General features: G+C 42.2%; 1 protein-coding gene across 3 annotated transcripts in view; it reads right to left on the bottom strand.

Moving 5' to 3' along the window:
• Positions 1-424: 424 nt before the first annotated feature.
• LOC110504194 (collagen alpha-1(XII) chain) overlaps positions 425-14,818 on the bottom strand; it is a 72,316-nt gene continuing 57,922 nt past the window's right edge. For 2 of the 3 annotated variants that reach the window (XM_036962414.2, XM_036962415.2), the window contains 15 exons: positions 12,631-12,789; positions 12,202-12,279; positions 11,193-11,279; positions 10,569-10,622; positions 9,944-10,039; positions 9,534-9,587; positions 8,241-8,294; positions 7,743-7,796; positions 7,191-7,262; positions 6,817-6,852; positions 6,659-6,725; positions 6,376-6,558; positions 5,773-5,850; positions 4,465-4,635; positions 425-4,034 (listed from right to left, as the gene is read on the bottom strand). In XM_036962414.2, coding sequence (XP_036818309.2) covers positions 4,024-4,034; positions 4,465-4,635; positions 5,773-5,850; positions 6,376-6,558; positions 6,659-6,725; positions 6,817-6,852; positions 7,191-7,262; positions 7,743-7,796; positions 8,241-8,294; positions 9,534-9,587; positions 9,944-10,039; positions 10,569-10,622; positions 11,193-11,279; positions 12,202-12,279; positions 12,631-12,789 — 1,254 coding nt within the window. In that variant the 3' untranslated portion in view covers positions 425-4,023. The remainder of the gene's footprint in view (positions 4,035-4,464; positions 4,636-5,772; positions 5,851-6,375; positions 6,559-6,658; positions 6,726-6,816; positions 6,853-7,190; positions 7,263-7,742; positions 7,797-8,240; positions 8,295-9,533; positions 9,588-9,943; positions 10,040-10,568; positions 10,623-11,192; positions 11,280-12,201; positions 12,280-12,630; positions 12,790-14,818) is intronic. The other variant, XM_090220658.1, reaches the window with a different exon arrangement.

The following is a 14,818-nucleotide window of genomic DNA, read 5'->3' as shown; positions in this document are numbered from 1 at the left end:
TCATTACAAAACATTTTGTATGATTTCTTATAAACTATTTTCGGCCTGGCCTTGGGAACTTTTCTGGATATAGCTATTATAATATGGTCACTACATTTTCTACTCATGTGGTACGGTATGGTATGCCTGTCCTTGTACAGTATGTGTGCCAATCTTAATAGTGCAGTTAATATTGTACAGTTGTGGACCTTCTCCTTCAATTGCATGTTCCATGTGATCTTTTCATACTAAGTGTTCCTGTACCTGTAGGCCTATGTGTAGCTATAACCTTGGAAATTGATTTGGGTCTGCTCTTATACCTGCGTATTAATACTCACTCTACTAAATACATTTTTGGGAGGGATTGGCATCTGCCATGTGATCATACTGTATCTAATGTTTGCAGCTACAGTGCACACCACAGACATGAGACTGAAACAAAATATACATTTTCAGTAGTTTTATTGAAAAATGCCTCTTCTGTTTCAGAAATAAATAAGAAAATAAGGCTGTGGAGTTCACAATGTGCAGTTAAAACATGAGAAAAGCAATTCTATGTCCATAGTCTTGCAAACAAATTCCAACTGCATTTGGTACTGATACAAAACAACTATTTTTTTGTTTTCTTTTTTTTTCTTTACTAAATATACAACACAGACATGCAATTCCAACTTCGGTAAAAAAAATCAGCTGTGAGTTGGTATTATAAAAACAGACACACATTCGGTCTAAAGTAACTAATTGAAAGCTGGATTTACCAGTCATTGAGAACCTTAATGGAGCTGGAACCAGTAACCCTCTTTCTGATGAGGAGGGTGGCAAACTATATGATTTCAATAGAACAGACCGCTTGACATTGTGAAATTTACAATGAATTGTGAGGGACAGGGGTAATGTGGATGAGTACAGAAACATACATACAGTGGCAAGAAAAAGTATGTGAACCCTTTGGAATTATCTGGATTTCTGCATAAATTGGTCAAAAAATGTGATCTGATCTTCATCTAAGTCCCAGCAACAGACAAACAGTCTGCTTAAACAAACAGTCTGCTAATAACAGACAAATTATTGTTTTTTTCTTGTCTATATTGAATACATAATTTAAACGCTCACAGTGTAGGTTGGAAAAAGTATGTGAACCCCTAAGCTAACCCCTTCCAAAAGCTAATTTGAGTCAGGAGTCAGCTAACCTGGAGTACAATCATCAAGACAAGATTGGAGATGTTGGTTAGAGCTGCCCTGCCCTAAAAAAAACACTCACAGAATTTTGGTTTGCTGTTCACAAAAAGCATTGCCTGATGTGAACCATGCCTCGAACAAAAGAGATCTCAGAAGACCCAAGATTAAGAATTGTTGACTTGCATAAAGCTGGTAAGGGTTACACAAGTATCTCTAAAAGCATTGATGTCCATCAGTCCACGGTAAGACAAATGGTCTATAAACGGAGAAAGTTCAGCACTGTTACTACTCTCCCTAGGAGTGGCTGTCCTGCAAAGATGACTGCTAGAGCACAGCGCAGAATGCTCAATGAGGTTAAGAAGAATCTTAGAGAGTCAGCTAGACTTAAAGAAATTCCTGGAACATGCTAACATCTCTGTTGACGAGTATACCATACGTTAACACTAAACAAGAATGGTGTTCATGGGAGGACACCACGGAAGAAGCCACTGCTGTCCAAAAAAACCATTGCTGCATGTCTGAAGTACTCAAAAGAGCATCTTGATGTTCCACAGCGCTACTGGCAAAATATTCTGTGGACAGATGAAACTAAAGTTGAGTTGTTTGGAAGGAACACACAACACTATGTGTGGAGAAAAAAGGCACAGCACACCAGCATCAAAACCTCATCCCAACTGTAAAGTATGGTGGAGGGAGTGTCATAGTTTGGGACAGCTTGCTATCATCAACAGAAAAATGAATTCCCAGGTTTATCAAGACATTTTTCAGGAGAATGTTCACCAATTGAACCTCAACAGAAGTTGGGTGATGCAACAGGACAACAACCCAAAACACAGAAGTAAATCAACAACAGAAGGGCAACAACAGAAGAAAATATGCCTTCTGGAGTGGCTCAGTCACCTCAACCAGAGTCCTGACCTCAACCCAATTGAGATGCTGTGGCATGACCTCAAAAGAACAGTTCACACCAGACATCCCAAGAATATTGCTGATCTGAAACAGTTTTGTAAAGAGGAATGGTCCAAAATTCCTCCTGACTGTTGTGCAGGTCTGATCCGCAACTACAGAAAACTTTGGTTGAGGTTATTGCTGCCAAAGGAGGGTCAACCTGTTATTAAATCCAAGGGTTCACATCCTTTTCCACCCTGCACTGTGAATGTTTATATGGTGTGTTCAATAAAGACATGAAAGCGTATAGTTGTTTGTGTGTTATTAGTTTAAGTCGACTGTGTTTGTCTATTGTTGTGACTTAGATGAAGATCAGATCACATTTGATGACCAATTTATGTAGAAATCCAGTTAATTCCAAAGGGTTCACATACTTTTTCTTGCCACTGTATACTTCCCCCAATGTATTTGCTGACTTTGACATGATTATTGCATTAAACATTGGACTCTAATAAACACTTAATGCAGTTATATTACAAGCAGAGACACTTAAGGGAACAGTTAGCAAGCACACAGATTTGTAATGAAATAATGTCTAGATTCTTTATATTTTTCACTTAATCTTCCTAAACTTAGCTTGTTTATGCGTAAAGATATGCACAATAAAGCTAGGGGTATCAAACCCATAGATGTTATTATCTGAGTTTCACTGATACTCGCTCATGTAAAAACGTAGATCAATTCAAGATAACAATTCTTTGTTTTGTTTTTGTTTATTGTGATATCCTCTCTGCATCATCTCTTGATAGTGACCTCTTTCCTCTCTGGTTTCGTGAGTAACCAGGCGACTGCATAGCCTCAGATCCGTCTTCCGATTCTTCCTCGAGTATAGGGACTACGTAGGTTTCAGGATCGAGCTCGTAGCCGTTGGCTAGAAATATTTGTTTGGCCAATAAAACAGGACTTTAGTTGGCAGTCTGAGACTTGATATGCACAATGTACAACCGAAACATTTTGACTATCTCCTAAATATGGACCGAAGAACTGGAACCTAAGAACTGTTATTTATCTGTTAAATTCTCTGTTTCTAAGAATGTTAGTGATTCCATGCACTCTAGCACTTAATGTTATTGACAACTATCAGCCATATTGAACACATACCCCAAATAAAGAGTTATAAAGCTGGGATGGAATTTGCATCAAAACACTAAGACGACACTGCCACTAGTGTCTAGCTCTTGCCTATATCCCTTTGCTAGTCCTAAAACCCACTGAGGTATTAGAAAACACATGTTCTACAGCAAAGGAACTAATATGATGTATATATATATATATATATGTTTTTTGTTTTAAATGAAGAAAATGTCAAGAAAATCCCATTTAGCATAGATTAGGCAAACATACAAAGAACATCATTATTAAATGTACAAATGGCACATGCTTCAGTTTGGATGGGAGTACAAGCTGTGTAAATCACTCAGGGATCATAATAAAACAGAGGGTTATGCAGGAAGTACGTCAGTAGGAAGCGGGGTTATAAGGCACGAGCTCAATACAGATGCCAACTGATTTTAGTGGATTGTGTGGTTCAAACATAATTTACAAGGCACAATTAGTTTATTTACAGATATCACGTCTCCATGTTAACACTGTTTTTCTTTTGTTATGAGATCCAATTTATGAGTCTTTTTTTTTTTAAGTGGTTTTTTTTACATGCTCCTTCCTGCGCAGAGAAGCTCTCTCTCTCTCTCGCTCGTTTTGCTGCAAACAGGCCAGTAGGGTTGCCATCTCTGCAGCTTGTCTGATAGAAGCTGTGAAGTGGTGTTAGTGCCAGTCCACTCCTTTCTTTCTCGTTTTTGGGGTTTTTAATGTTGTTCATTCGTTATGTCCACAATGGTTATCCTTACGGGGTCATTAGCCAGTGAGCTAACATCTCAGAAACAGGACTTCAAAGTGTAAGGCGGCTTAGAAAGTTTACTAGGACCGACCTGGAAACAGTTCAAACAGGGGGTTAGATCTCTCTGTTGGAGAAAGTTATTTGCCATTTCTATTTGTTTTACATGCTATTATGAAAATTAACTCTATGACAAACATATTGAAACCTTGGAAGTAAAGGGTTTATAATGTTGTGAAAAGCCTGTCGTGGGCACTAAGATAAATCCACTGTTCCATTTGCATAAAATTTGTTGGATCAAAAGGAACTGGGTACTTATACTGAATATCAACATTGCACTTTTGTTAAAAACCCTTGAAACCCATGGTCTCCATACATTGAACCAGAGCAGAAAGTTGGCTGTTGAGTACAGTATGTCTCTGTAAGTTGTATATACATTTGTGTGCATACGTTACATTTGTGCATTCACTCTGTATTCAGCTATCCTGCCATGCAGATAGAGATTCAGTCAGTCGTGGACATACCTGGGTAGCCTTGTCCATTGTAAGGAATGCCAACACACTGGGAGGAGTCACAGTAGCCAGGGGGCCCGGGTGGTCCCCTCACTCCTGGGGTTCCCTGGCGACCAGGAGGGCCACGAGGCCCAGCAGAGCCCGTAGCACCTGTGGGGCCAGTCCGAGCCTCACCTGGTGGCCCTGGGATTAGATAAAGGTAGGGTATGGGAATTAAATAACAAATACTCAGACTCAGAGCTAAACCCCACTGACATTACCCTTAAATCGCAACAGGAAGTGGGGGGGGATTGGTTTCTACCACTGTAATTGAGATATTTAGACAGCTCAATTAAAAGTCTGAAAAAAAGCAAGCCAGTCAGACTGTGGAGTTACCCCCTGCCCCAGTCTGTCTAGACAGTACAAACCAAGGATGGAATTTCCCCCCACTCTCTCTCGCTCTCTTAAGTGAGCACATGTGTTGTCAATGAAGGAGCCACCAAAGCAATGCTCATTGTACAAAAATCTGATTCTCCATACTCAACAATGAGTAATCATTGCTAGCTACCTTCCTCCCTCTGCTGCTAGGTTGTCTCACTTCATTCACAGAAACAGACTTGGCAGTGTTCGACTGAAGGGGAAAAGTAGACATCAATGACTGGCCTGATATCTCCACTAGCCCGTGATAGGAAAGCTTCTGGGGACTCACATGCTGAATTTCAATTAAAGGGGAATGCTATGTTAAAGGGGCCTCTATGAAGACAGAATAATATCAACATTGAATAAGACGGCTATTAGAGACTAATCCTCAGCCATTTCTAGAATGGGTTTGGGATCACTGGTGAATGATTAGAGGTAGGAGTAAGATTGTTTTGATTATAGAAAATAGCAGCTATAATGCATCAGCACATGTTAAATCCTTCATTCAGAAATAGACCCAGGCCCTCAGTCATTTGATGTATATTACTGTATGTCGATCTTGCATCGTCAGACTTGTGGTATGTTGATCAAGAGGAACTTTAATTCCCGTGGAAAACGTGTGAACACGGACCGATCCCATGAAGAAGAAACATACATTATCTCTAGAAAGGAGAAGTGTTTTGCTGGAAATACATTTGATCGTTCACTAAGAATTTATGAAGCACAGCAGCCCAAACGAAGGTTCTTGAGACACAGCTAGGCAAATCTTGGCCTGCCCCTCAGGTCTGTCATTTAGATCGCACTGGGAGGAGTTCTAAAGGTCACAAAGAGAGGTCCAAGTAAAGGATGTAGAACAACCTTGGAAGAGGCATAGTTGTGCAATAGGTTATTGTACTTGAGAAGTGATGTCCGAGGTCTTACCAGGCGGACCACTGAGTCCTCTCTGTCCTCTCTGTCCAGTTCCAGGGGATCCTCTCTCGCCCTTCTCTCCTGGCGTCCCTGCAACAACACAATCAGACACAGAGAACGGGTTATTAGCAATGACAAAAGGTCCCATTGTACGGTACAATGTATCTGTAACAGAAAATAACTGCTCTTGAAACCACAAATGAGCATGTTTGAGGATGGAGGAAATTGTAGCATATATCAGATTTACTGTAGAAAGTGAAGCATGATGGCAGATGACCCTCAGGTCTTAGCATGATGTCAGGTTCCAACTTCAACCCTATATGTTCAGCCTACTGTAGATGGGGGTTTTGCACAATCGCTTGCAATCAAAACTGCCATTTGATCTTTGAGCTCGTCATTATTTAATTATACCATCATTGTAAAAGTTTCAATGCTACTCCAGGTGATTTGCTATGAGGTTACATGGGATGAACAAGAGCACAGACTGTGTCCTACATGTAAGTCACAACTTGAAGTTCTGCATCTCTGCAGAACTTGTCATTTACTTTCTAGTCATCCAAAAACAGACAGGAAGTAATACAACAGGCAAACAAAAACAACACATATCACACTCACCTCTCTCTCCTTGGTTTCCAGGTAAGCCAGCGTTTCCAGGGAAACCGTTTCGGCCAGGCTGTCCAGGTTCTCCAGGGGGACCCGTGTTGCCGGCAGGACCAGCGGGGCCGGCAGGGCCCGGGTTGTTGCTACGGTAACCAGTGGGGATCTGGTTGATCATATTATCAATTCTGCTCATCTGACCTGAGAGGAATGAATAAAGATATGACGCCAGACAATGAATCCAGTGTGTGTTTGTGTACCCAACCAATGCTGGCTTATGAAGTTCTAAACGGCCACTCACTGTTCACAAGCTGTTCGCAAACTTGTCTGGCAATGGAGCGCATCAGATTTTGAGATGCAAAGTCTCCCTGGAAAACAGACACATTTTGGTGAGACAAGGTAATGCTACTCTGAAACGTTATGAAGTGTCCAAAGATACAGTACTGTACATATACATACCCTCTCTCCCTTTTCTCCCTTTATTCCAGCCAATCCCTGTGAAAGAGAAGAAACATGGATTTTCTCAATAACAGGAATGGCATTCATTTGATTGAGATTTGCAACGTTTTCCAACTGAATCGAATGCAATCAGGGGTAAATGTTCCGAATAAGGTCATCCAGTCAGAACCAGAGTAAAATCCAAGACACAATGTAATCAACTGTTGTAGTTTCCCTTGTTTTTAACCAAACCATCCCTTCATGCTTCCACAAATGAAGTTTCAAACTTAATTTCAGGAGTGGGAGGAAATTCTGCACTATTTTGGCACATCTTGGCCATTGCCTCCTTGATGACCCATGCAAATCACCATATGACCACTTGTATTTGTACATACTGGGTTTCCTGTGTCTCCTGGTTTTCCTTGGTTGCCTGTGTTTCCTGTGTTTCCTGGAGATCCTGGGCTTCCCTGGATGATGGAAAGATAACAGCGTTATTGTTACATCCACTTACCAAAGTTACCAAGGAGTAAATACAAGAACAACAACCACTCTCGGTCTCTGTTAAATAACATGTTGTATAATACTGTCCAGCCTTATATTGTGTTGTGTATCCACAGTCAAGGCACCATACAGTATACTGTGCCAAGAACACTAAAATGGGTGGAAACACTGCCAACAGGGATAGGATGCTTAACGGTCCTCAGATCAGTCCTTATGGTAAAGTAGGCCCTCTTCCTATTGGAATGGTGTGGCCATTCATTAACTGGAGGCAGGCCTCCACCAGAGTATAGGGAATGAGATGCATGCTTGATCGTCAATACTTACTGAAGGACTGAGTTTGTCTGTGTTTTGACCACGTGCTGCAGGCTAACTAACAGGCTTACTATCAGGTATTAAAAGACACTCCCAGGAGGTTTTACTTCTCTTGACTGAAATCCAGTACTCACCATCGGTCCCGTTGGGCCTCTAGGTCCCGAGGGTCCTTCCTTCCCTGGTGGTCCCTGGGGAAAAAAAGGTGGGCAATCACAAACAGGCAACAATAAAAGTTACACTTCATTATAAAGAAGTTGGCATTAAGTTTTAGTTGCAGTCCTTAAGTTGTTTGTATAACGTTGTTGTTGTTTCCAAGTTATGTTGTCTTTCCAAGAGATGAGTATATAAAGATTTAGTGACATAAACCAGGACCTCTCTGATCTCCCTAGTGACCTATCTCTGTAGTGTATTTTACTGCACCCATCCTACGGAGCCAAACTACGTCATCTGACAAGGGTAGTAACATCATTAACATGCAACAGAATACTATGAGCACACAACATTTTAACTGCACACTTTGAGTTAAGTAGGTGATCACATGCTTAAGTAGGTGCTGGCTTGATTCATGGCCTTTCAACGGGGCGGGTACACTAAGCATGCTCTGTGTAGAGGTCCAGAGAGGCAGATCTTACCCTCACTCCACCTGGTCCAACAGAACCCATAGGACCAGCAGCACCAGCAGGACCCTGCAGGAACACAACACACTCAATCAAACTGTGATAACCAGTAATAACACACCCACGTTGGACTTGTCCCAAATGGCCCATAATTGCATTTTCATATTGCCAGAAAGGTACTCGTTTTCTCTCTAGGTTCCCTGTGATTTAGTGAGAACATGATGCACTTAGCTGATGCATCTTAGTGCCAGTACCTTAGGATACGTGTATTGGCTGTTGAAATGCATGTTGTTAACAGGAGCTTTTGACAGACAAGGCTGCTATAGCCATAATCATAACGCAATGAGAAACTCTCAACAAAATGTTTCTTTAGTATTAATAACTTGGCAGGGTAATTATTAGGGTTCAGGGGAGTCTCATATTCCCAAAGTAAAGTCGTCCTTGATGGGACGCGAATGACTACGTAAATGATGCTCATTACTGACGTTACAGAATAATCCCTCCGATCATTCGGCACTGGAGTTTTCAGTTTGTAAAGTCCCTGGCCATGGTGGATGTTGTGTGGAGGACCAGTGCCAAAGAATTATCACAGTATCTTGTGGTCCCCTTCTCAGATGGGCAAGGAGTCCATCTATGAGAAGAAGAAGGATATCTTCCAAGAAAACTCTTGATCTTTAGTCCCATTGTCTCCAGAAATCGCTCTTTGGGCTTTTGATGCTATGTAGGCTCCACATACACTTTGAGAACATAATCATGTGGTCATTGGCAACCTTGAATGATTTACTCATCCAATGCTGAGGTTGTTCGTCTTCTCAACACATTCTTTCCCAGCTATTTAAATCCAATTAGTGGTACACAAGTAGAGCCACGAATAGTCTGCAAATACCTATTTTTGGCCTTGACTACAGGGTTTAGAGTAAGTGCAGTTGCAGGACAGTAGTGTAATTTGTTTTTAAACATGTTTTATTTCTTTATTTAACTGGGAAAGTCAGTTAAGAACACATTCTTATTTACAATGGTGGCCTACACCAACATGTACAGTTCATATCAATCCTCCACTCCCATTGGCAAGACCATTCTGTTTCCCATAATATCTTAACTGGTGGCCATCCACTGAGTGTCAAACAGCAGGTTGATTAGAGAGTATACCCCACTCTGGGGACTGTATGGTCTACCTCCTACTTTGAAAGTGGTTGCAGCATTGCCATGTGGACAGATTCCAGGCTCCAGTAGCAATGTTTCTCTCAGTGAATCGCCTCTGGTTTCCTGTTCCAAACCACAGCTAATGAAAAAGAGAGCTGTACTCACTTTCAGCCCAGTCAGGCCTGAGTCTCCGGGATCTCCCTTTGGTCCGGGGCGTCCCTGAGAAGACGAAGAGGGGAGGATTAGAACTATGAGTACAAAGGGAAGTCCAACCCTGAACAACTACAGGGATCTGGTGTTTCTCTTTGTCATGTAGTCTGTAACTGAGAGTGAATTTACAGCCCAGCTTTAGGAGAATTGCTAAAGGAAGAACGTTCTGGAATAAATAGGATCTTAACACTCGGTGACTGTGTGTGTAAATCATAAGTCAGGGAGGACGTCGTACAGTCCCCACACACTGTGAATCCAACAGAACATTCCAGATGAAGGATAGCTGCAGGGACGGTTGCAATTGCATTTTTATGTTCACTAAACATAGTTTAGTTTTCCTCGTAATCTAAGGGGGTGTTACTTACAGGTTCTCCTGGCAGAGACAAGCCGTTAGGGCCTTGTGGACCTGGAGGTCCGGATTGTCCTGGAAGTCCTTGTTCTCCACGGGGGCCCATTGAACCCTATGGTAGAAGAGGAATGACAAAACCAAACATAGTCCCATTACTTTTAAACTATTCACACCATATCTCCCTGTAGACCTCTCCACAGCAGGGCTGAGAGAATGAGAATGAACTGTTGGTGAGAAACAAGTTCTATTTCTCATCAGACCTCTCGACACTGGCCTCCGTAAATCAAACTGGGGAGAAATACACAGTACAAATCAAGCTGAAGAATATACAGTACATTCAATAAGTGAGTTCAGATGTGAGCAATCTGTTTTGTCTGATGGGGCATGCAAATGGTGGACTGTACTGTTCAGTGGTAACTGCTTTGAGATCCCTACTGCATTATGCTGAACTCTGCTTTACTGTAAATGAGTTGGGCCTTGGACTGTAGCCGAGTTAGCTCAGTTGGATATGGCTTGATTCAACGTTTGATTGTGGCTCGGACCACACAACACCATAATATCCAATGACTCAGACTCATTAATCGCTCTGGATCCAAGTGTGTGTTAAATGGCTTGATAATGATCCAACAATCTTGACTTACAGTTGGGCCTGAGTCTCCTCTTTCTCCTCTGGGTCCTTTAGTACCTGGTCCACCCTGGGAAAGTCAAGACAGAATGAAAGACAGAGTCAGAGACGGAGAATCAGAGCCATCCCCACAACAGGAGCTGCTTCCAGACCTAAACCCCAAGCCTTCAGGAATCCCCTGAAGTAGTGAGGTTGCAAAGTGAAGCATACATATTCCAGACTCCTCTTCAAGGTTTTTCCTGGGTTTTTATTTTGTCAGATGGGCATTTATCTTTTGACACATCTCTAAGCCTGATAGCCCACACCTCATCTCACGCCATTCATCTCATCCCCCTCTCTTTCGTTTTCCATGGGAAAAACACAGACACTCACATGAGGGATGTCCCCACTCTAATATCCACATGCTTAAACGTTAGAGCACGGCAACAATTATGAAGAAAAAAGAATACCCCTGTAACACTATTCCTATATGTCCACATCATCGTAGTGGAGACAGAGTGGTATCATCATCATCATTATATAAGAGAGTAGACAGAGAGCTTTGCTGCCAGGCGAGGACAGACCGAAGTAGAGAGAACCCTGCCCCAAGACAAGGCGAAATGGAGGGACGAAGGTATGGAGGGATGGTTAATGTCTTTACCGAGGGGCCGGGTGGCCCCGGAGGGCCGACACTGTCCTGTGCACATGTGCATGCGTGGGGAAGAGCCGGGCACTTGAGCTCATCTCTCTGCAATACATTAAGGAAGGAGAGGGGGAGGGAGAGGGAGAGGGGGAGGGAGAGGGAGAGGGGAGGGAGAGGAAGAGGAAGAGGGAGAGGAAGATAATGAGAATGTCAAAAATACTTTACTAAAATACAATATTAATAGTATGACCCATTGGGCATCACGTGACATCTGTGGGCCTTTCTGGTAACCCACAAAATACAGATAAGTGCAGATAAGAGTATCTGTATTGAAAATGAGTGCCACTGCTCTGACAACCCAAACCATAAAATGGTGCCTTGAAGTTTTCCTTAAGGAAAACCCATTAGAAAAGCTGATCAAGTTTTTATAAAACTGGTGCGCATACTGAAATATGACTAGTGGAATGCATGGTCTACACACAAATACTCTTTGACAACTGAAACCTGTTTTGTGGAAGGAAATATGACATCTTACACAACACAGCATTCTTTGCCACGATATATGAATATATCATGCAAATTACACAGAGAGGGAGAGATGGGTAATTGGCTACAGTCAAGTAAGTAAGTGCACATGCATCTGGTAATAAACATATCACAGATGAGTACTATGATTCATATGTTCACCACATGATCAAAAGGACCAGTTGTTTTGGTGGGACTGGAATTGTAAAACTGTACACAGATTAATCCAGTTAAAGAGGAATACAATGGTCTATTCAGGCCTGCCAACGCAATCATTTCATTTGAAACTTTTCCCCAGCTAGGCTTCAGACAAAGTCTATACAGCACGTGCACACTTTAGAAATAACACATAACCTCTGACACATGCATGCACGGAAGAATATAATGGCTCTCTTAATTTATAGTACGTGCTAGAGGGCGAGTCAAAGTGCCAAAGGTTTGATGGTACTGTACAGGTCTGAGGCCTTTACTAGAAGGCCGTCCACGGCGAAACTGCTCTTACCGTGGCCGGGAGGTCACAACATTTGTCTCTGCTGGTCCAGCTCAAGCTGCACACAATATCAAACATCTGGAGCTGGAACTGCACAACAGAACAGAGAGAGGAGAAAAAGAGAGATTAGAACACAGATGGGCGTTACACATGGCTTCCATTGAGCTCCAGCGCTGAGGACTCAACACGGCACGGCTCCAGACACAGACCAGCACCCACAGAGAGCTGGAACACAGGTGAGATGAGAGAGAGCAGCGTCTTTCATTCCTCCAGCAATGGCTGAGTTGTAGCTCTTACTTGAGCATCAGCAGATGAGGAGCTAGGTGTAAAACCTGGGCACGTTGCACTTCACACTTAACACCAATAGCTTGTGTGTGAGTGACGGATGCATTTCCTTAGGGGTTTTCCAGTCTGAATAAGTGTTGTACATTTTCCACTCACCGTTGCCGACTCCCTTTTTGATCCTCCTGACTTGGCCATCTTTCCCAGCACCTCATAGCCGTCTGTGGAGATGTTGTTGGCCTCCTTGATGGGTTTCTCTGCAACCTCCTGGCAGTCCACGTTCAGTTTGACCCTCTCGGGAGAAACACTGATGTGAAGCTGTAGCAGGAGGAGGAAGAGGAGAGGATTATTAGTCAAGACCACTCTAATCCCAATATGAACTACGACAGCAACGGGTGGCAGGTAGTCTAGCGGTTAGAGCGTTGGGCAAGTAAACAAAAAAACGCTAGTTTGAATCCCCGAGCCGACAAGGTGAAAAATCAGTCAATGTGCCCTTGAGCAAGGGCACATTGCTCCAGGGTCACCTTGATAATGGCAGACCCTGGCCGTGACCCTATACACTCAGAGGGCGTCTCAGGGGGAGTTGGGAAATGTAAAAAAAAAAAACATTTCCAAAGTGAAGCAGGCCAAATATAAGCACCCAACATGTTATTATTGTTATTATCTTATTACAATGTTTGGACATCCAGGCTTGCGTAAGATACTGAGAATGTCCAGAGTTTTTCACATGCCATTTCCCTATTAAAAAAGAGCCTCTCTCTACAATGGAAAGACCTAATAAGGGACACGATTCGATAGTCTCGTAACATAAACTACCTTTTTTTTTTTTTTTTTTGATTTGATTTGAAACTAAGAACCCAGTTGAACCCATGTGGAGTCGAAACTGATGTTTATTAAGATGCTGATACTGTATTTCACTAAATCACCACTATTAACATGATTTGTTATTCAGTCCTCCTTATAATTAAGTTATTATATATATATATTTTATTTCACCTTTATTTAACCAGGTAGGCCAGTTGAGAACAAGTTCTCATTTACAACTGAGACCTGGCCAAGATAAAGAAAAGCAGTGCGACAAAAAACAACAACACAGAGTTACACGTGAGATAAACAAAAGTACAGTCTACAACAAAATAGAAACGTCGATATACAGTGTGTGCAAATGGAGTAAGGAGGTGAGGCAATGGCTTAGAATCACGTAAGAACATTCTGGTTGTAGGTCCCTTGGAAGAAAGTTGATGTCAGAACATTAAAAAATCTAAAAGATTAAACAAGCTATGGCTATATATGAAACAACACACACTGTCAGAATATGGGCCTTTGAAATGATGTTGTTTAGGGTAACCCATCAAAAGCACTACACTTTACACACTTTCCTGTGCAGTTGCATTTTCTTTTAACAGTCTGACAAGCTTTCACCCTGACAGAGAGAGCAGGCTAACATTACTGTCCTATAGAGCAATAACAACTGCACTTGGCAACCACTCACAAAATTACAGTGGACTTTCTTGGCAAGAGAACAGACTATCTGGCCAACCACAGGAGAGGGGTCTGATACCTCAGGATCCTGGCATGGACATAGATACTTTGATGCACTTGTGGGCTTACCAAAAATAAAGCTCAATGATGTACTGCAAGTGCAAAGAATGCGAACTTGTACATTACTGGGAAATATTACTGGAAAATTAGGATTTACCATAAAAAGGTCAGTGTTTTCTCTCATCATTTGAAAGCAAAATAGAATTCCATCAACTGAAATAGGCTGATGTTGGTGAACAGGAAGCTTATTCAATTGGAACCCAATCATTGAATCGCACAATGGCCCATTCTCTAACAAAAGCCTGAGAAAACTATCACACTGACACAGATGATTAACATCTTCTGAATGGATCAAAAACCACAGGAGTCAAGTCAGACCAGACCTCGACTTCCACCGTGACCAGCCAAGTCACAATTACACTCAATTAATCCTCCCTTCCTCTGCCCGTAGCTCTTCTGGACATTGACACATCTTGGACACATCTCTTTCTCAGCATTCTCCCATTGGTATACTGTAGACACCATAATGTAGGCTGTATTAGAGCTAGGTGTCCAGTCCACAGACAGGGTACAGAAACAGTTCATATAGTCATATATTGGCTTCTTTCCCCCTGATTCCCCTGACATACGTTCATGATTTCTATCGGACTCCATTTTCTTAGTATTGGCTGTGTCTTCACGGCTCCTCCTTTTTCTCCACCCTGAGCCCTGATCGCCATGAAATCACAGTTCACATCCAGCCTCACTACCTAAGACAGGATTCCTTAATTAGATTGACATATCTGAAATGTTTTGATGCAAAGCT

The sequence above is a fragment of the Oncorhynchus mykiss genome, chromosome 25, assembly GCF_057628025.1.
Source record: "Oncorhynchus mykiss isolate SJ-2025 chromosome 25, ASM5762802v1, whole genome shotgun sequence".
NCBI lineage: Eukaryota > Metazoa > Chordata > Actinopteri > Salmoniformes > Salmonidae > Oncorhynchus > Oncorhynchus mykiss.
This window is presented reverse-complemented; position numbering and strand designations above follow the sequence as displayed.